General features: G+C 38.3%; 5 protein-coding genes and 1 non-coding gene across 7 annotated transcripts; 2 read left to right on the top strand and 4 right to left on the bottom strand.

Moving 5' to 3' along the window:
* The first annotated feature begins 287 nt into the window (after nucleotides 1–287).
* Nucleotides 288–5323, top strand: LOC126798511 (peptidyl serine alpha-galactosyltransferase). Its single transcript, XM_050525508.1, has 8 exons — nucleotides 288–692; nucleotides 1249–1419; nucleotides 1763–2006; nucleotides 2158–2358; nucleotides 2648–3129; nucleotides 3593–3757; nucleotides 3915–4158; nucleotides 4333–5323. Exons 1-8 carry the CDS (start codon nucleotides 394–396, stop codon nucleotides 4987–4989), a joined length of 2463 nt encoding a protein of 820 aa, XP_050381465.1. The 5' UTR covers nucleotides 288–393; the 3' UTR covers nucleotides 4990–5323.
* Nucleotides 5324–8914: 3591 nt separating this feature from the next.
* On the top strand, nucleotides 8915–12998 carry LOC126798388 (protein WVD2-like 7). Of its 2 annotated transcripts, none has more exons than XM_050525339.1 (9): nucleotides 8915–9208; nucleotides 9739–10455; nucleotides 10540–11151; nucleotides 11257–11315; nucleotides 11406–11483; nucleotides 11853–11928; nucleotides 12040–12084; nucleotides 12189–12302; nucleotides 12472–12998. In XM_050525339.1, the coding sequence occupies exons 1-9, from the start codon at nucleotides 9140–9142 to the stop codon at nucleotides 12682–12684; spliced, it is 1983 nt and encodes a 660-aa protein (XP_050381296.1). In that variant the 5' UTR covers nucleotides 8915–9139; the 3' UTR covers nucleotides 12685–12998. The 2 variants fall into 2 exon arrangements, with proteins under 2 accessions (XP_050381296.1, XP_050381295.1); XM_050525338.1 differs by having other exon boundaries at nucleotides 11826–11928.
* A 476-nt stretch (nucleotides 12999–13474) lies between these two features.
* On the bottom strand, nucleotides 13475–15146 carry LOC126797458 (cystinosin homolog). Its single transcript, XM_050524087.1, has 8 exons — nucleotides 15028–15146; nucleotides 14780–14912; nucleotides 14499–14588; nucleotides 14280–14404; nucleotides 14121–14163; nucleotides 13899–14016; nucleotides 13749–13798; nucleotides 13475–13639 (listed from the first exon to the last, which is right to left on the bottom strand). The coding sequence occupies exons 1-8, from the start codon at nucleotides 15144–15146 to the stop codon at nucleotides 13475–13477; spliced, it is 843 nt and encodes a 280-aa protein (XP_050380044.1).
* A 930-nt stretch (nucleotides 15147–16076) lies between these two features.
* Nucleotides 16077–16977, bottom strand: LOC126797457 (uncharacterized). The gene is made up of 2 exons (XM_050524085.1): nucleotides 16964–16977; nucleotides 16077–16458 (listed from the first exon to the last, which is right to left on the bottom strand). Exons 1-2 carry the CDS (start codon nucleotides 16975–16977, stop codon nucleotides 16077–16079), a joined length of 396 nt encoding a protein of 131 aa, XP_050380042.1.
* On the bottom strand, nucleotides 16825–16896 carry TRNAE-UUC (transfer RNA glutamic acid (anticodon UUC)). The gene has a single exon. It is a non-coding gene; the product is annotated as a tRNA-Glu (tRNA).
* A 188-nt stretch (nucleotides 16978–17165) lies between the features above and the next one.
* On the bottom strand, nucleotides 17166–19888 carry LOC126797985 (cystinosin homolog). The gene is made up of 8 exons (XM_050524786.1): nucleotides 19603–19888; nucleotides 19351–19483; nucleotides 18938–19027; nucleotides 18693–18817; nucleotides 18139–18181; nucleotides 17817–17934; nucleotides 17674–17723; nucleotides 17166–17556 (listed from the first exon to the last, which is right to left on the bottom strand). Exons 1-8 carry the CDS (start codon nucleotides 19719–19721, stop codon nucleotides 17407–17409), a joined length of 828 nt encoding a protein of 275 aa, XP_050380743.1. The 5' UTR covers nucleotides 19722–19888; the 3' UTR covers nucleotides 17166–17406.
* Between the last annotated feature and the right edge of the window lie 477 nt (nucleotides 19889–20365).

Genomic DNA, 20365 nt, shown 5'->3' with positions numbered 1-20365 from the left:
ATCTATTATTGAAATATATCTTGGGAGACAGAGGAAAAAAAAAAGGTCCCTAGTATTATTACTCGAGCAAACATAGAAAATAAAAATGGTCGGAATAAAATGCAAGTTAGAGCTGCCATAGTGGATCCTTCTTGTTGTAGCAAATCATGTCATGTGTGATCGTGAAAGAACAAGTCCCTTATGTGTAATGCCACCAACTATTACCTGATCTACATCTCATTTCATATTATTATATAAACTCCATGTTCTCTCCAAAAAAACGTTGACACTTGACAATTGTGCATCAAACAACAAAAACAAAGGCTCCGAATTTGACTTGCAAAGCCATGAAATTGAGATCTCTGAGACAACACCCTTTTCCAATCTGTGCTTGAATTCTTCATCGTCTCTACAATGATGGGTGGCTTTGGCTTATCACTGTGGATGCTTGTGCTTCTGGGTTTGTGTGTTAATGGCTGGTCGGAAATGGCGCCGGGTCGGAGGGTCCATACTCTGTTCTCTGTGGAGTGTCAGGATTACTTCGACTGGCAGACTGTAGGTCTTATGCAAAGCTTCAAGAAGGCCCGGCAACCCGGCCCGATCACCCGACTGCTCAGCTGTACCGCCGAGGAGAAGAAGAAGTACAGAGGCATGCATTTGGCTCCTACTTTTGAGGTGCCTTCTATGAGTAGGCACCCCAAGACTGGTGACTGGTCAGTCTCTTAATTCTCCCTTCATTCTTCTACTTTTGTCTTAATGAGTCTTTTGTAATGTTGAGTTTAAAGAACTGAGCTTTTGTGATTTTGGTTTTGTAAAGTTGGATACTTTGAGATGTGGCATTGAAGATTGAGAAGTTTAAGCTGTTTGTTACTGGTGTTGTTGTAGTACTATGAAGAATCAGATAGAGATTGTGTGTAAAGTCAACTACTTTAATCTGTTCCTTGCTTTTTAAGTTGAGGTTACCATTGTTTAGAGCCTGATGTGCTGGCTGTGATTAACGTCTTAATGTCCCGGCGCGGTTAGTTTGTTACATATGAGATTAGTGTAGCTGGCATAATCTAGTAGGAAAAGTGGTTTTAAAAGGTTTTATGTTATTATTAGTGATCACGTATAGAACAGATACTGTGGTGTCAGAAGTGATATTATGTTGGTTTCCAAGAATAAAGCAGTTGTGAGTTAATTACAATGTAGATAGTTCTGATAAGATCTGTTTTTACAATGCTGAAAAGGGGGAAAAAAGTAACTGAATCTGTCTGGTTCACTTTGCAGGTACCCTGCCATTAACAAGCCTGCTGGAGTTGTGCACTGGCTTAAGTATAGTGAAGAAGCTAAGAATGTTGATTGGGTTGTGATACTGGATGCAGACATGATCATACGGGGGCCGATTGTTCCTTGGGAACTTGGTGCCGAGAAAGGCTATGCTGTGGCAGCTTATTATGGGTATTTTCTTTTTTCTTTCCTGTAGATCATACAAAATTCAAAGCTGAGCCACCAAGATTCAAGATAAAAGACAAATATGAGTATGAATGTCTTGGAAATGACCCATGTAGCCAATGCCACAAGTGTACTGAGCTATTTCTTGGTTGATCAATGACTCACATGAACTCTTTAAATCTATGTAGTTCATGAGTAGAGATATTTCTTTTCTGGCAACTGAGTTTTGTTTTCTGGACCTTTTCCCAAGTCCTCTATTAGCAGTAAATATATTTGGATTTCATACTGTTCTTTCTGCCTGTAGGAATTATGCATCAGTGTATATTCATTTAATCAATTTCTCCTTCAGGTATTTGATTGGATGCGATAATATTCTGGCTCAATTGCATACAAAGCACCCAGAAATTTGTGATAAAGTTGGTGGGCTCTTAGCAATGCATATAGATGATCTTCGAGCATTGGCACCTATGTGGCTATCGAAAACAGAAGAGGTGCGAGAAGATAAGGCTCACTGGGGAACTAATATAACTGGAGACATTTATAACAGTGGATGGATCAGTGAGATGTATGGATATTCTTTTGGTGCAGCAGAGGTGATTCTCTTTGTTTATTCTCTTCTAAGCAATTTTTTTTTTCTGATACCACGGGATTTATCACAGATGCAAAAGGCCACCTCACTCTGATCATCACAGAACTTCTTTTCTTGCTGCTTTTTTTTAATTGGTATGATTATCTGTTTTTTAGGTTGGTCTTCGGCACAAAATAAATGATAACTTGATGATCTATCCAGGATATGTTCCACCAGAGGGTGTTGAGCCTATCCTTCTTCACTATGGCCTACCATTTAGCGTGGGAAACTGGTCCTTCAGTAAATTAGATCATCATGAAGATGGTATCGTTTATGATTGCGGTCGTCTCTTTCCTGAACCTCCTTATCCAAAAGAGGTATGTTTTCCAAACTTCCGTATCCAATAGACAAGTATCTATCCTCTTTAGTATTGGAAACTCCCTTTGATTGGAGAAGCCTACATTTTATTTTTCATGAGGTATATTTGCATCAATGTGCTAAGATATCATCATAGGCACTCTTTACATAACCCCTAATTTGTAGTATGGAGAGTCCTTTTTGATACTTTGATGCCCTACAAGTCATTTTATCAAATACATATGCACATAAATGATAAAAGGGTTCCAGTTAACTGGGTAAGATATAACATTATTTCTGTACTTTCAGGTTGAACTGATGGAACCAGATGCAGACAAAAGGCGGGGTCTTTTTATAAGTCTAGAGTGCATTAACACTTTGAACGAGGGACTATTGCTTCAACATGCAGCAAATGGTTGTCCTAAGCAGAAGTGGTCAAAATACATGAGCTTTTTGAAGAGCAAAACTTTTGCTAAGCTGACTAAACCAAAACAGCTGACTGCTGCCACTTTAGGAATTGAAGAGAAGGTACAGGTTGAAGAACGCCAGGGTGTAGATGAACCTGCGAAGCCATATCCAAAAATACACACGTTATTTTCCACAGAATGCACCCCTTACTTTGATTGGCAGACTGTTGGACTTGTCCACAGTTTTTACCTCAGTGGACAACCTGGAAATATCACGCGATTACTTAGTTGTACTGATGAAGATCTAAAGCAATATGCTGGCCATGATCTGGCCCCAACACATTATGTTCCTTCCATGAGTCGACATCCATTAACGGGCGATTGGTAATTCTTTTCTTCCGATATCCTTTTTTCTCTCTCCCAGGATATGGATTCAACATTATGCTACTCTTACTGGCTATGGCCAAGTTTTCCTACTTTCATCTTAGCATTAAATGATTTGCTTAAAATCCTTTACGTCACTTGCCTGGCTACTTTAGTGTAATCTATCATTTGATCAGTTGTTTTACCGTCGGATTCTTTCCAAGACATTATTGACATATCTTTTTAATGCTTTAAAACTTTTTGATGTCTGTCACATAATCAGTGAGGGCTTGATGAAGTATTCCTACCAGGAAAATTCCATGTATCTGATTTTGTTTTCTTTTTTCTTTAATCATGTTGGGAGGGTGTTTGGGGTGGAACCCATTAGCTATTTATCAAAATATATATATGGGAAGTTGGAAGAGATTGATAACATATTCCGACCCATGACAGTGGTAGAGCTTATTATTTGCTTTCTATTCAGGTATCCGGCAATTAACAAACCTGCTGCAGTCCTTCATTGGCTGAATCATGTAGATACTGATGCAGAGTACATAGTGATTCTTGATGCTGATATGATTTTAAGAGGCCCAATTACGCCATGGGAATTCAAAGCAGCACGTGGCCAGCCAGTTTCAACCCCCTATGAGTAAGACTGATGTTTGCTATTTCTATGTCATGAATGCTATTCTGCTTAATTTGGGCTCCAGTTCTTCCTTTACTTTTGTGTGCATCTCTGCACATTTCTTGATTATAATCAAATAATCACTACAAGGACTTATGTTTACAATCTCTACATATGCTAGCTATCTTATTGGCTGTAACAATGTGCTCGCAAAGCTTCACACCCGCCATCCAGAAGCCTGTGACAAAGTTGGGGGTGTCATCATCATGCATATAGATGATCTTCGTCAATTTGCTTTACTATGGTTGCATAAAACTGAGGAGGTTAGGGCAGACAGAGCTCATTATGCCACAAATATTACTGGAGATATATTTTCATCTGGTTGGATAAGTGAGATGTATGGTTACTCATTTGGTGCAGCAGAGGTAATTGTTTATACTCGATCTAGAAAAGATTTTTGTTAATATATTGGAATTTTGTGTGCCTTTAGGTCTCCATTATATCTGGCATAAAAGACCATGCACTGTGGGTTTAATCAAAGAAAAAAGTATTTCCTTGCCACTGATAGTGATTTTGTTTCCTCTTCTTCTTATATGTAGTTGAACCTAAGGCATCGCATAAGCAGTGAGATACTGATATACCCAGGATATGCTCCTTCACCCGGTGTAAAATATAGAGTTTTCCACTACGGATTGGAATTCAAAGTTGGTAATTGGAGTTTTGGCAAGGCAAATTGGAGGAATACTGACGTGGTTAATAGGTGCTGGGCTCAGTTTCCAGACCCACCAGACCCTTCAACACTTGACAAGACGGACAATAACATACTCCAGAGGGATCTTCTTAGCATAGAATGCATCAAGACACTAAATGAAGCATTACGGTTGCATCATGAGAGGCGGAAGTGTCCCGATCCTAATTCCCTGTCCAATGTAAACTCAGATGCAGAAGATGAACTTGTAGTATCAAGGAAATTTGGCAAGATGAATGCAAGTTCTTTTGTAGAAAACAACCATGAGCAGAAGAATCAGTCTCGGGACGTTTCAGAACCTACCGAGACAGATGGGATGTTTAGTTCTGTCAGGTTCTGGGTTATTGCTCTATGGGCACTTTGTGGCTTCGGCTTCTTGGCAGTTGCATCAGTGTTGTTTTCTGGTAGGAAAGGGAAAGGTAAAAGAGGTAAAAGTTATAGAATTAAGAGAAGAAATTCAGGTTCAGCATTCGTGGATGTTAATAGGCATTTACAAGTACCATTGTGACATTATTGTTGTGAGGCAACTGTTTTATACTTGTTCAAAATCTAAGAGGAGACCAAACTACGATAGTGAAGGTTACAAAGCCGGTCCAAGTTTCATTCCCAAAGGACAATGAAAGTAGTTATTCTAACAATGTTACATGTCAGATATATGAGGAAGAGGAGGCTGTGGTCAGTCATGTTAAAATCAGTCTGTATTTGTATTCATGCCATGATCAAATAATTTACATGCTTATAAGTTTTCGAGTTGCAGAATGGCTTCTGAGTTCTGATGCCATGTGGTACGATTTCTTCCCGACTTTGTATTGTCTGCTGATGGTGGTTCTTTTATACATCGAACCCAGAATACTTGACAAATTGGCAGCCATAGTGCAGGTCAATAACACAAGTAGAAATTGAACAGAAGATGCAGGAACCTTATTACCTTAAAGCTCTACCCAAAAGATCATCTGATTGAGCTGGTGACTGAAAATAACCTATGTACTTGCAGAGTTTGATAGAAGCTGCCAATTTTAGAAGCATAATTTTACACTAGAATGCCTCGACAATGAAATAGATTATAAGAGTAAGGATAGTGTATATGGCATAAAGAAATGAGTCTCTCATCTCTTGCCCTCTTGGTGTTGGAGAGAATTGAGTCTCATATGTGTCCGAGCACAACACATATGGGTACGTGAAGTTATGGGGTTTCAGTCCTCTGTGCGGCATTTCATTGAACAGTTGGAGGCACTGCTCGATCAGACAGACCATTAACACCACACCCTCTAATCATGGCATTCTGAATCGTCATGTGATTACTGAACTGAGGACCCAATTGGGTATATATGAGATTGGAATACTCCATTGTCTGTGCTCCACCGGAGAAATTGTTTGTGATGTAGAGCGTATGGCAGAAGAGATTGAGGGGCGATTGATCGGCAAAATCAAGTTTGTTACAAATATGACGATTAGTGGCAGAATTGTAAATAACATTGCAGTTTGGTGAGTTGCAGATTTAGTATTTGGAGTCCGAATGACTATTATTATACATTTTCGAGAAGAGAACGACGTCACTGAGTCAAACTCGTAGCATGTGTGGGCTTTTTCCAGTAAGCCAGTAACATCGCTGCTCAAATGACTAGTGGGATCCATTTCACAAAAAAAAAAAAAAAGACAAGTGTGGGAGTAGACTCGGTAGAGAAATTGAGTATGGTTCCTTGTGAGGTTTATGAGTTTGGGTTTTAAGGTGATGACCTCATTGTAATAATGGAGTGGGTGAAGTGAACCTTGGAGGATGTGTCAGTCTCTCTGTGTTTCATAAATAATGTTTCTGTGACGATGGAGCTTTAAATTTGGGAGATGATGATGATGTGCTTCCTGAGCTACCATTCCTATTCCCATTCCCGGTGCATGGTTCTGTAAAAACCAGCGACTTTTCTGTGTCTCTGTCACGATGGAGCTTTAAATTTGGTCTCTTAATGAACTCTTACTGTTATTACCACTGTCCTATATTTATTCGTAACTATGTTTGGCAGATCGACAGCACCTTCATTACCAAAAAGCCAGCATCTTCATCTCCTCAGCTTTGCCACATCATTGGCAAAACCAAATTCCATCAACTGTGTTTCTAGTCATGAGTATAAATAAGGACTTTCACTGGATCCTGCAACGTCATTACGAGAGTGTATTCAGTGCTTCAGCGGTGTGCAGGCACTAAGAACACATGCTGAGCACAATATTTAGGATACTTATTAATTATTAAATCAAAACAACTGCAAGAGTATTGCACGTACTAGATCCACATCTGAATGTGGACGAACTTCATCTCAGACGTGGACACCATCTTCTTCTTCTTATATTCATCTTTCCCTCCTCTTCTTAGGGTTTGGTTCCTATTCAAGTTTTACAAATTCCTCTTCATCGAGAAATCCGATTCAATTCCTCAATTAAATTTGAAACCCATCCCCACATAGATTCAACATTTTCCTTTCTTTAATCAAGAACCCAGATCCGAATGTTGGGGTTCTCTTCCTCTTTCAATTAAAACAATTATTGCAATTAAATCTAATCTCTCCCATTCTAATCGCCATTTCCTCTCAACCCAAAATCTGGGATCTCTTCATTTCTTCAATTCCTAAATCTGATGTTTTATTCTCGATCCAAATCCAAATCCAAAAACGACCCCTTTTCCAATTTCTCCCAATTTTGAAACCCTAATTTTTCTGAGTTCATCGATTTACAATAGAATGTGCGGACTTGGTCCCTGCTCCATCCTCTCCGTGAATTTCTAACCTAATATGTCAATTACGTCGAGTCTGGCATGGTTCTCAGCCTCCTCCTTTCAAAAATTGAGCACTGGCAAACACTACCACTGAGAGAGAGTGCACGGGTTCATAATAAAAAATTCAGTTGAGGGTGAAAACTAACTGTTTTTGTTGTAGTCAACAAACGTTAGCTGTTAAAAAAAACTGATTGCTTCCTAAAATGTTAACTCTCATCTGATGGTTAGGAATTCACAATACTTGTTTTCGTAGATGAAAAGTTGAGATTGTCTCATTACTAGTAAAAAATTGAACGGTGCCTGCACACCATGGTGCATATAATCCGTTTTACGTCATTACGTCAAGGTGGAGGTTGAGCCTGTCTTGCACTACTGGATGCTCCATTCTCATCATCGATTCATTCCAAAGAGCACAATGAATGTAGTCATTGTTACAATATGTTAGATCTATGGGGAAGAGGAGGCTGCGCGGCCAGTCATTTTGATATCATTGTATTGAATGCTTACTGATGTGGTATGGTAGGCTTTGTTCTCAAGTTTCTACTTTCTAGTATGTGCACAGTATGATATATCAGACATTCATAACCAAGGCCAGAAGTATTGGCACCCTTTCTTTCCATAATATAATTTTGTGTTACCGTGGATTCAAATTTGAACAAATTGGTATCAAAATGACTTACTATGAGTATGATACATTCTTTTTCATGAAAATGGTTGACTCAATTTAGTAATTTCAAATTTCTAAAGGTGCCATAACTTTATTACAACCATCCTTAGAATAAATATTCACATTTTTTCTATTCGATCTTTAAATTTGTTAAATACTAATCTTCCAAAATACCTTTTGATATCTATCATAGGCAGTGTTATGACGTTTTCTTATACAAGAAACTACTCCATTTGAAAATGGAACATATCCAATTGACCAAGATAAAAGTAATGAAGGGCAAACGAGACAAAAAACAGTATAGGGGTCCTATTAGAACTTTACCAAACCATCCAAATCAAGTCACATTCTTAGTATTTCAATTAGGTAATGAGGCTGGCAACTAGTAATGTTGTAACTACTAGTAGTTCAACTCTTCACATCTTTACCCACATTGAACTCCATTTCATGGTACACTCTTCCTAAATTGTAATGGAAAACAATTTTACCCACATTGAACTCCATTTCATGGAAAACAATTTTATTACTTCTACTACGTAATTAGCAGTTGCTTCTAAAAACTATATTTCACAGTTTTTATAATTTACCTAAAAATGACATTGAAGTTCGTAAATTTGTGAAATAAGCTGATTCACCAAACATTTTAGTTAGATTATTTGAAAATTTAAACTATAATTTATGCAAAACTCGGGACAAAACTCAATTTTAATTAGAAAACTTCTCCTCCCCAAGATTAAATCTTTTGCTTCATTTCCCAACAACTTTAGGAACAAACTTGTGCTATAAAAAAGTACCAAGTAGGAGGACCAGAGTGAGTAGAGCCTAAACTTGTTCAACTTCAAATTCAAAATTTGCTAAATTTAGCCGTTGAAGGATTCATTTTGCTTTGGGGACACGTAGGTCCTATAACCAAATCCCACCTGTCCCACTTTGGCTTTTGCAGACTCCGAACCCAACTCTCATCTCTCTCTCTCTCTCTCTCTCTCTCTCTCTCTCTCTCTCTCTCTCTCTTAACTTTCTCTCTCTATAACCCCAAGGCCTGAGGGGGCCAGGCCTAATCTTTACCCTAAAACCCCTTTTCTCTCGTTTTGAATTTCAAATTCGAAATGTAAACGACCCACATTGCCCCAATTGAAATCCGTAATTTCCATAACTTATTAGCAACAATTTAGGGTTTCCAAGTTTGGATCTTTTCGCTCTCTCAAGTCTCAATTAGGCAATTCAATTATGGGAGACTCGACCTGTCTCATGCAACCCTTCTCTTATGCTTCTGGAATTCCCAATGAGGCTCATGAGGTTTGTTTGATCTAAAAAAAAAACCCTAATTTCAATTGAGTTTCTAGATTAGTTCTTCATGATTTTTTCTGAGCTTTTTGTTCAATTGGGGCATAAAGATCAATGTTTTTTTAGGTTTTAAGTTACTGGGTAGTTTGGATTTGGATATTTCTTTATTGGGTAACTAAGGAACTTTAATTGCTTGTTGAATTGTGCCTGAAGATCAGTGCCTTTTGGGTTTTTTAATTACTTGGTAGATTTGTTTTGGGTATTTCTCATTTTGGTAAGTAGGGAAACTTGAATTGCTTAATTTTATGTCCTAATTGGGTCTTAAAAATTATTGCTTTTTAGTTTTTCACTTTCTGGGTAGTTTGGGTTTGGAAATTTCTCTTTTGGGTCATTAGAGAAACTTGAATTGCTTAAAGATGAACCCATTTTATGTTGAATTGAGGCCTAAAGTTTTATGCTTTAAAGCTTTTAAGTCACTGGATGAGTTTGAGTTTTGGTGATTTTGCTTTGTTTCTGACCTGGATAACTTGAATTGTTTACAGGGGAATCCAGTTCATGCTCTTGGGCATTCGGTTTCGTTTGGGAGGTTTATGACAGAGTCATTAGATTGGGAGAAATGGTCATCATTCTCTCACAATCGATATGTTGAAGAAGCTGAGAGGTATGCGCAGCCCGGCTCGGTTGCACAGAAGAAGGCTTTCTTTGAGGCACATTACAAGAAGGTTGCTGCTCAGCGAGCCGCGGCTTTGCTTGAACAAGCGAATGCAGCTGCAAAATCCAACAATGCTGATCCACCTAAACCCCGAACCATGGTCCCAGCTCCTCCAAAGTACATGATTTGCGAGCAGGAGCTAAGGGAGAAGGTGAAACAGCGAAATGGAGTTCGTAAGAAAGCTGGATTGGACCAATTTGAAAGCATTGAGATTGTGAAGGTAGCTGATCTTGTCTCTGAAGAGGAGGCTGAAGACACACATAGAGAAGAAGAAGCTGTATTAGTTGATACCAGTGGGTATAACTCGAGCATTGACCCACAAAGAGAAGAAGGAGCTGCATTTGTGGATACTAGTGGGTATAACTCGAGCATTGAAATGGAGAACTGCGAAAGAGTGCATCCTATAACTGAATACCCAGCCTTGGGGGAGAACTCAGCAGTGGCTGAACTCTCAACGCCGATGCAAGAAACTCATACCCACAAGGAGGAAACTGTCATGGAGCTCGAGCACAGTGTCACACTTCAGATGGAAAAACCTCTGTTAAAGGTAAAAATAACATTGGTTTACAACCATGGTTTGCCTCATATTACAATGGACGTTTGCTTAAACTGAAATTTTTGGTTGTTTCAGGAGAGTCGCAGGTCTGATCAAGAAGCTTCAGTGAATCAAAAGAAAATTATTTTCTCGTCAAAGTCATCATTACTGTATCACAAAGCACCTAAAGCCCCAAGTTCTCCATCCAAAACCACAGCTCCTTGTTTTCCAAGAAGGAAGAGTAATGCCACTCCATTACACAAAGCGCCTAAGACCCCAACATCCCCATCCAAACTCACTACTCCTTTCCCAAGGAGGGAAAGTAATGCTACTCCATTACTCAAAGTACCTAAAGCTCCAACATCTCCAGCTAGACCGACAGCTTCTTGTTTTCCCAGAAGGGAAGGTAATGCCACTCCATTACACAAAGCACATAAGGGCCCAACATCTCCAGCCAAACCCACAGCTTCTTGTTTTCCGAGGAGGGAAAGTAATGGCACTCCATTACATAAAAAGCTGTCAACAGCTTCTGAGGACAAGAAAAGATCTACACCAAAATCGATGCAAAAGTCTGTCAGTTTTACGCCCATCAGAGAGCTTTCTAGATTTACTTCAACAGTCATGAGAAAGATTGAAAACTCAAGAGTTGGTACTAGTTCTTCCAAGACACCTAAGGATTCCTCAATTCTTCTAAAGACTCCAACCATGGTGATTCCCTCATTTCTTTGTGTATTTTACAAGATGGTCTCTGAAATATTAGGATTTTGTTAGATAATGAGAAGCATGTGAGAAGTTTTATCTTTGGAGCTGCAGGTGTCTAAAAATGAGGTGCACAAGCATCCTTCATTAACTCCTTGTTCAGAAAAGAGAAGGTAGTTTCTGATTATCTGATAAAAAAACAGGAAATCTCTTAAATGTTGAAAATATTAACTATGACTGATTTTGTTGTTTTCTGATCACAGGGCAAAAACACCCGGAGATCCCACATCAGTTACCGGAGGCAAGACCTTTGGGCCCAATTGGCGCTCAATCCGTACAGAGTAAGTACTGTTTCTTTTGGACACATTTCCTATTTGTAGTACCATATAAGGTTTTCCCATTTGTATCCACTGTATATTAAAAACCATTACTGATGATAAAGTGACATTGAAACCAGCACATTTAACCAGGCATAATTCAGTGTTTTTACATGAAACTTAGATTGCTTGCTTAATACTGCATGAAGTGTTTGAAAACTATAAAAGTCAAGCCAACATATTTAAAACTTTAATATTGAGACATTCTGGAAGTATATTTACTTAATGCTTCTATCTGTTCAACCTTCATAGTAGACTTAAGAGACTTTTAAGTTCTTATTTTTTTTTGTCTCCCAATTTGTCCAGTTGCTCAAAAATTGTGAGTGCCTGCAGAAACAAAGCACAATCCCCATTTTCATCTGCCTCTTTCAGCTTACGAACTGAAGAACGAGCTGCAAGTAGAAAGAAGGCAAGCCATTGCTTTTGTTCTTTTCACCTGGAACTATGATTAAATCTGTTATGTATTAGCTACTGTATATTTTTATAGTACTTATAGATGCCAAATACTTATTGCTTTCAGAAGCTCGAAGAGAAGTTCAATGCTAATGAGATTCTACAAGTGCAGGTAATAGGACTTAACTGATCACGAACATTTTTAAAATTCTTTGATATCTTATTGTTTGTTTGGTAGAACTTGGCTCGATGCACTAATTTCCATCCTTATTGCAGGAAAAAGCAGAATTAGAAATTAGAAAGTTCCGTCAAAGCCTTTGCTTCAAAGCCAGGCCACTGCCTGATTTCTATAAAGAAAGAAAGGCACCACTCAAGGACGAGGTAAAGAAGGTATGTAAGTTAATCATGCTACAATAAGGGACTGTGACAACTATTTTACACCAAATCATGGCCATATCTCATTATAGATCATCAGTCCATTGAGAAACAACAAATTTGTCAAAAACAATACCAGAATGTCTTGTTTTACCATACGTCTTATCAAATGCTCTTCTTACAGGTTCCTGTTAGTAATTCACAGACGGCAGTAGGGAAAAAGCATAGTCCAAGAGGCGCAATCTCTGTACCTCCTAATGAGTCTTCATTCAAGAGTAGTGGCTCCAGGCATGCGCAGATCCAAGCAAGGAGTAAGGAAACCCCAACTTGCTCTCTCATTACACGATCTTTAAAGGCTGTTCATGAGAACACATCTCCTAATATTCAGTCCTCCTGAGCTTAAGCACATTTACTTTAGAAATAGGGTTGATCAGTGTGTAGCAGACAAAGATTGCAAAATCTCTTAGTTACATGTTCCAATAAATTTTTGTTAGTCTAGGACAAGTATTAGTTATGGAAGCCATCGATCTTGTGGAACTGCCATGTTGCCATTTGGATATAGGTTTTGGCATCTCCTCAGTCGGCAAGAAACTAGGAGGTATCACACGCCACTCTTTGTCTACGAGCATTTTTATGTGTTTAGAATCGACATCAAGGATTGCAAAAATGAGATTTGAAAATATAAAACCATGGGTTCGTATTTTTATGTTTCTTAGATAAAGAGAAGTTGGTTGTGCATCATCGATGGTGATACTAGTCCTTTTCCCAAACATTGCCTCTTGGAAAGTTTGGAAGAGCCAATTGTAAAGGTTCAAATCTGTCAATCATGTAGTGCCAGCACCAATGACCATGGTAAGTTTTCATTTTTGATAATTTCACATGGTTTGGTCATTGTTTTCGATGAGTAGGAATCAATATTGTTCTGTTTATGTTTTTACCAGATTGGAGGCCATTGGCAGTCATTGATTTTGAGAAACAAACTACCATGGAGAAACTGTATTAACCACTAAGCATTATTTAAGTCTTGACCTACATCAATACAACCGCAAACTCTTAACTACATGCAACACAGTATTAAGGCATAAGCAGCTCGAATAGATATCTGGGCAAAGTTTTGTAAAGCCAATACAGAGTTTATAGTAGATGTACAAACTAGCTAGTACTCATGGAGCCAAGCAAGCAAAGGTTCATACAACCTCCGGCTGTACTGGCTGATGATGATCAGGAGATTTGCCATTAGCCCCTGTGCTTTCCTCACTGGAATTGTTGTTATCCAGTATCTGCTGTGGCTTCTTGGCAGGATACAGTAGGAAATGTTGACACATGAATAGAACGTCGAAGAGTATCGAGATCTAAAAACATTTGGGGTAAATGTACCGTCAGTGTGACAATAACCTATGCAATTTCAGAGAAGAAAAAGTAGAACATATTTGAGAGTGGCTATCTAAAAAATGTTCATACCAAAGAGAGAAGTGTCTTCCCTATATTTCCATAGAAGTTCACCCAAGAATCTGAAGAAGGGCCACAAAACTATATTAGCATGGAAGATTTGAATAATAAAGTTGCTATCATTTGGTTAAGGAAAGGATGATGTTTGGTGGATGAATATACGTTGATCTATAGACTGCACAGCCATTTGTGCATAATTAGTGAGGCCTCCGGTAAAATCAAGTAAAATGTTGCCAATGCTGAACCCATCTGTGCTCTTCCGCATGAAGTTCAAGACTGCCTATATATAATCATTGATATCGAACTACTCATTATCAATTCTAATGCAATAGTCCCCATAATATGAGCAGAGAGAGAGTTTCAACTTTTCAAGTGAATACTAACCTGGGGAATGTATTTGATGACTGTCATACATACTTGAATTAAGCTGCAACATTTCATAATGCAATGAAGCAAAACCAAGGCAAGCAAAAATCAAGTGTTTATTTACAATGTATCAAAAACAAAGGTAAAAGATCTATATATTAATGTATTTTTAATTACTTGAAAACGGAAATGAGCCAAAGCCAAGAATGGTTTGACAAAGCTATGAAAAAGCAAACTGCAGCACCTAGCCACACAGCAACAACGATTCCAATGGAAATCTTCGACACCTTCTGATTTCCACGCTGCATGATATAACAACTATGAAACATACACCAACGTATAAGATCATAAATTTGAAAAATATTCAGATGGATCAAGAGTAAAGTAGAGAACTACTTCATAGATTGCAATTTGAATTAGGGTCAGTGCAGTCAATAACACAGCATGAGTAGAAAATGCCACATCATTCGCTGCCACCGGTATCATCTGCATATATACATGACACATTTGAAAAATTGCCAATATGATTATAAATTATAGTTCCCCTTCATTTCATTTCAGCTCATGCAGTTGAACCCTGTAGTTTGTGATGTGAGATTCTTCATATAACATTATGCATTTGAGGAAAACTGAATTGCTAAATTCATATGACTAGAAATTGGGGATGCAAAACAGACCTGTTTGGAGCCATACTTGTGGAAGTATTGCTTTTGAACTGCAGAGCTAAAGTAGAGAGTGGCATTGTATATAAGATATGAAGAGTGCTTTGTCAAATTCAGTACCACGAAATCGAAGTTCAGCCCTACAACACTAATCCCACAAAAAAGAGCAAAGATGCATTAATATGAAAATTACTAGGTAGCAAGCTATATATAACCAGAATTTATTTTGCATCTCCGATACACTATGTTGAATATTCAAGTACCTCTTTCTCTGGAAATTCAAGATGACTTGAGGGTAGAAGCTGAAAGACCAAGACACGAAAGCTATCCATCCCAGAACTTCGTATGCCACTTCCATCGGAGTTGAGTTCCACGACGCCATTGTCTAATTCTCTGATCAGTCTCTGAAATATACACCTTCTTAAACGAGTGTGAGTGCTTCTCTTCTAGCTCACTATAGTTTATATAAGCTTTGTATAACTGACCATTTTGCTCTCACTGTCTATATACTATACAAGCTTTGGGTGAAACTTACCCTTTTCCGATTGTGGTTTATGAATCATTCATATAATGGTGCCAGTGATTGTTGGCTTTCTCTAACAAGTTTTGGCCTCTACTGTAACTGCATCTGTTTGAAGTAAATACCCTTATTCAAAAGGTAGCATCACAACGATCCCCTTCTCATTAGAGATTGAGTTGCACAAGGTCTAAGGGTTTGTGTTGTGGGTTGTGACTTCTCATTGAATTAGGGGTGATCTCCTAGATCAAGTTCGTTGAGTTCCTCATAAATACTGAATGACCAATCTTCTTGTGATGCATGACTTGGTTATTACTAAACACTATAATCGGGAGGGGTTCATAAATTGAGGTCAATACAAAGTGCACATTCTTAAATCTGTCATTTTAAGTGTATGAAATACTAGTATACACTACAGTTTTCCCTTTCTAGTGAACCATTAGCGAGTGGACAACCCCATGAGGTAGGTATTATTATCTTTCATAAAATTCGGAGTGGATATCTATGTATTGAGATCCTATGCAAATGGTCACTGGTCAGATTCTCTTTCTCCAAATAGACCAAAGCAAGAAGAACACCTTGTCACCAATCAAATACCAAGCCTAGAGAGAAATGATAGTTGACTAACTGGATCCACATCACGTTTGGGGCACCAGGTACCAACCTTCATCTTCTTCAATTTGATAATCAAACGCATTATCCACATTGCAGAAACCCGTCAATTTTTCGCTATAAGCACTCCATTTTCGTCAACACCATCGATCTCATCATAAATCTCATCTTCACCATCATGAGTTAGTAATCGCTAGATAATTTATCTAAAAGTCCCGTGGCAGACAATCCGGAAAAATTTAATCCGATTTGTCCATCCACGACACGCCATGTGACCAACCTATGGTTGGTCACGACATCACTTGACTTAAGCTTTTGGTTACCTTCAGTCTTATCTTTGGACTTACTAGCCGGGTGTATGCGACACCCGTTGCACCTAGGCTTGGAGTGGATGCACTTGCTCGTGTACTTGGAGTGGTTGTTAGGCCTTCTGGACACTCTGGTGAACAACCCGGCCGTGGGGACTGAGTCGAACTCGTTGACATGTCGAGTCTCTGGCCTCGGGTTCAATAGGGCGGGTAGAACCCTGTACTGAACCATTCCGTGTTGGCGACTCTCTCTCTCTCTTCATTGTTTTGAGCCAAATGAGAGATGAAAAGTGATTTGTGATGTAAAGAAGTGGATGTGCTTCTTGTTATATGGTAATGCTATTGGTATTGCAAGCTTGGGGAGAACGGCGTTAGGTAGAGAGGTTCTAAACTTCTAATTCTTCGTGTGGAGCAAGCAAATAAAGATGGACAGCTCATTTGGATAAACAAATCGTTTTCTTTCTAGTTTCCTTCTTTCTCGAGGAAGTTGAGTATGGGACTGGATGAGCTTTCTTTCAAGCTTATATTCAAACAACTGATCTAATTGCTAGGGTGGTTTACGAAGTAAATATAGTTTAGGTCAAACACGTTTTGAGGAACAAAAGAGACTTACAATAAAAATGTTCCATTGCCGGGAATCGAACCCGGGTCTCCTGGGTGAAAGCCAGATATCCTAACCGCTGGACGACAATGGAATTATTGTCATCTAACTCTCTAAGAATCCAAGGCTATAATTTGAGGCATTGAGCTAATACTTCTGACCGTTCTGAGTTCATGCCGTTGCGAAGGTACTTAAGATTCTTGAGTTTAGGAAAAAAAGATTTTGGGGTGTCAGTAAACATGTCATTTTTGCTTGAAGTTGGTATGTAAACCTCACAGTTTTGGCGAAAATTCATGTTCTTGGAGAACTTAATCATGTTGTTAGCTTTTTATTGACGAAGAATGGCAAGCAATTACAACCTGATTCACTGTTCAGAAATGATGTACATTTATTTTAATTACTTTGGAATGATACATAGGATTTAAACTTTCATGACTTTAAATCCAAATAAGCATCTGTTGTTTCTGAACATATGGTAAAACAACAGCCTCCGGCAAAATACCAGACATATACATATACCTATTAGTTGACCAATTCCTATCCTACGTGAAAGATGTCAGCTAATACCAGTACATGCATCATGACTTTCAAGCAACCAGAGGCTTCATACATTTTCAGATACTGGATCATCAGACGACTTGACAAGTGGCTCCGCACTCTCCTCCTTGCTTAATTTACGAGAGATTAGAGCTCCCTTGGCAGGATACAGCACGAAATGCTGACCCATGAAGAGAAGGTCAAAGAATATAGATATCTGAAATAGTAGAAACCATGATGAATTTAGCATTTATCCCCACAATTAGTTAACTAGTTCAACTTGAGACAGCAGAATACAATGAGAAAACATGAAGGAGTTGTGATGAGTCCATACCAAAGACAGCAGTGTCTTCCCTATATTTCCATAGAAGTTCACCCAAGAATCTGGAAAAAAGTAGTGGTTGCACAAGTTATTTAGCATGAAAATAACATGATCAAATTGTAACTCTTATTTGGTTGAGGAAGATATAAAAAAACCTTGATCAATGGACTGCACAGCCATTTGTGCGTAATTTGCCACCCCTCCAGAAAAGTCAAGTAGAATGTTTCCAATGCTAAACCCATCTGTGCTCTTCCTCATGAAGTTGAAGACTGCCTGTTTTTCAAAATGATTTGTTAATAGAGACATTCAGTGTACATAAACAGGTTTTGTTCAGCAGTAACAGTATAACTCACTAACTCTATACAACAAGACCCCTCACAATTTTATAATGGTTAGAATGCAAAGATTGTGTTAGAGTTCGAAGGCCACTGAATTGAGAACAGCAACATGAACAATTAAAGGAGGGTCAATACTGACCTGCGGGATATATTTGATGGCTGTCATAAATACTTGAATTGAGCTGCAAAACACAAATAAGTGAACCGAAGTTAGAAAGGGAATATTTGATAAATCCAAATTATAGAGAATCATCTGATAGTGACTCGTCTAGAAAGCAAACTAAAGAAAGTTGTCTATTTTTTAACCAAGTTAACTTCATGCATGATAAGCAGAAAGAAACGGAAAGGAATGCAAGTATAATCACATGAGAGAAATTCCATATGTCAAATATGGGAGCCTACTTTAAAATGCATCCTAGCCTTGATGAGTCTCTATTAATAAGCCTTCAATACTGAAAGTACCACCAACTTCCTGGTGAAACCAACAATTATTCAAGGCAGAAACTAGAGAGATCAAGCGAACATGTGAAGCAATTGAGGTAAAGGTGGTTAAATATTCACAACAGTTGGTCTTGATGTGTAAAAACACTCAAGGATCTTTATATACATGATCCCGAAACTTCTAATGGACATCATCAACAAGTATTATGTGCAAAATCATGGTTGGCAAAAGCTAGACAGAAAAACTCTCACTTGAAAATGGATATGAGCCAAAGCCAAGAATGGGTGGGCAAAGCTACAAAGAAACAAACTGCAGCACCTAACCAAACAGCAGCAACAATTCCAATTGAAATCTTGGACACCTTCTGACTTCCACGCTACATAAACCAGTCAACTAAAGGTCATGTACACAACTAATGACAGAAAACTAGCACCAAGATATTCCATCGCTAAACAAACAAGATATTAACTCGGCAAGGGTACATCATGACACTTACTTCGTAAATCATAAGCTGGAACAAGGTAATTGCAGTCAGCAAAACAGCGTGAATAGAGAACGCAACATCATTAGCTGCTACAGGTATCATCTGCATTCGTCCCACACATAGAAAAGCACTGAGTACGTCTAGTTCTAAATCTCCTACATTCCAAAACTAGTTTCATCATTTAGATTCCAACTTTCACAAGTTGGGATTTGTTTTCTTACATCACTATTGTTAACAAACTATATTTCCTTCTTAAGCTCTTAGACTAGTTCCATCAACTTCATAGCTCTTTCATCGAAATTAATCCTAAACTCACAGAACAATTACCAACCAACCAAAACATTCTGTAACAACGTAAATTTCAACATGAAAGATCAAAGCTCTAATTAGCTACTATTGACGATCAAAAACAAGGGTTCACAAACCTCTCCGAGGCCATATTTCTCCAAGTACTGTTTCTGAACGGCGGAGCTGAAGTAGAGAGTGGCGTTGTAAATGAGATACGACGAGTGCTTGGTCAAATTCAGCACCACGAAATCGAAGTTCAATCCAATAACACTGAACCCACAAAACAAAAAACCAATCAGAATGCTTAAAAATTGAATCTTGTGATCGTATTCAGGTAAAAACCAATATGGGGAAGATTCAGAAGATCTAAATGAATGCAATTTTTTCACCTTTTCCGGCGGTAATTCAAGATGACTTGAGGGTAAAAGCTGATGGACCATGAAATGAAAGCCAACCATCCCAGAACTTCGTATGTGATTTCTAGCGGAACTGAATTCCAAGACGCCATTTTTTGGTTTCTCCCTCTCTCTGAAAATTCGATATCCCCAAACTGCCGGAGGAGAAAGCTTTGAACTTCTTTTCAAACAAGAACAAGCTTATGTTTTATTTGACTTTGACATAGATGGGCCCTCGTTTGATGACGTGTCGAGGCTGTGATTGGCGCCTTTTTCCTTGAAGTTTTGGGAAGAGGGTGATGGCCATTTAGAGCTTTGCAGTTGCAGGGTTTTGTGAATGGAGGACAATTTCAAGGTTACATTCATCAAGACTATTATAAAAAAATCTTTGGTTTTCTGAGCTTTCTGAGATGGATAATGGATATGATGAAGTGTTTTATTTGAGTTATGGATTATCATATACCTCTTGTCCTCATCAAAACAGCATCCTTTAGATTTATTAAGATCAAAGTGAGCTATGTATTAATTACAATTCAGTTATTGCATCAAAGTGAGCTATGATCAAAGTGAGGATCATAAAACTTTTGGAAACTCATTGAGGCGAATGTTAATTAACCTCCTCTTGTCAGATATATGCTCCTACTGTACTTTCTTTGTTCAAGACTACTAATTAATACAATGAAACTATGTACTTGGACCGCCATGTATTCAAAAATTACATCATTTTGTTTGTCTTAGGATTTCGGACTAAGGTTGG

The sequence above is a fragment of the Argentina anserina genome, chromosome 6 (assembly GCF_933775445.1).
Source record: "Argentina anserina chromosome 6, drPotAnse1.1, whole genome shotgun sequence".
Lineage (NCBI taxonomy): Eukaryota > Viridiplantae > Streptophyta > Magnoliopsida > Rosales > Rosaceae > Argentina > Argentina anserina.
This window is presented reverse-complemented; position numbering and strand designations above follow the sequence as displayed.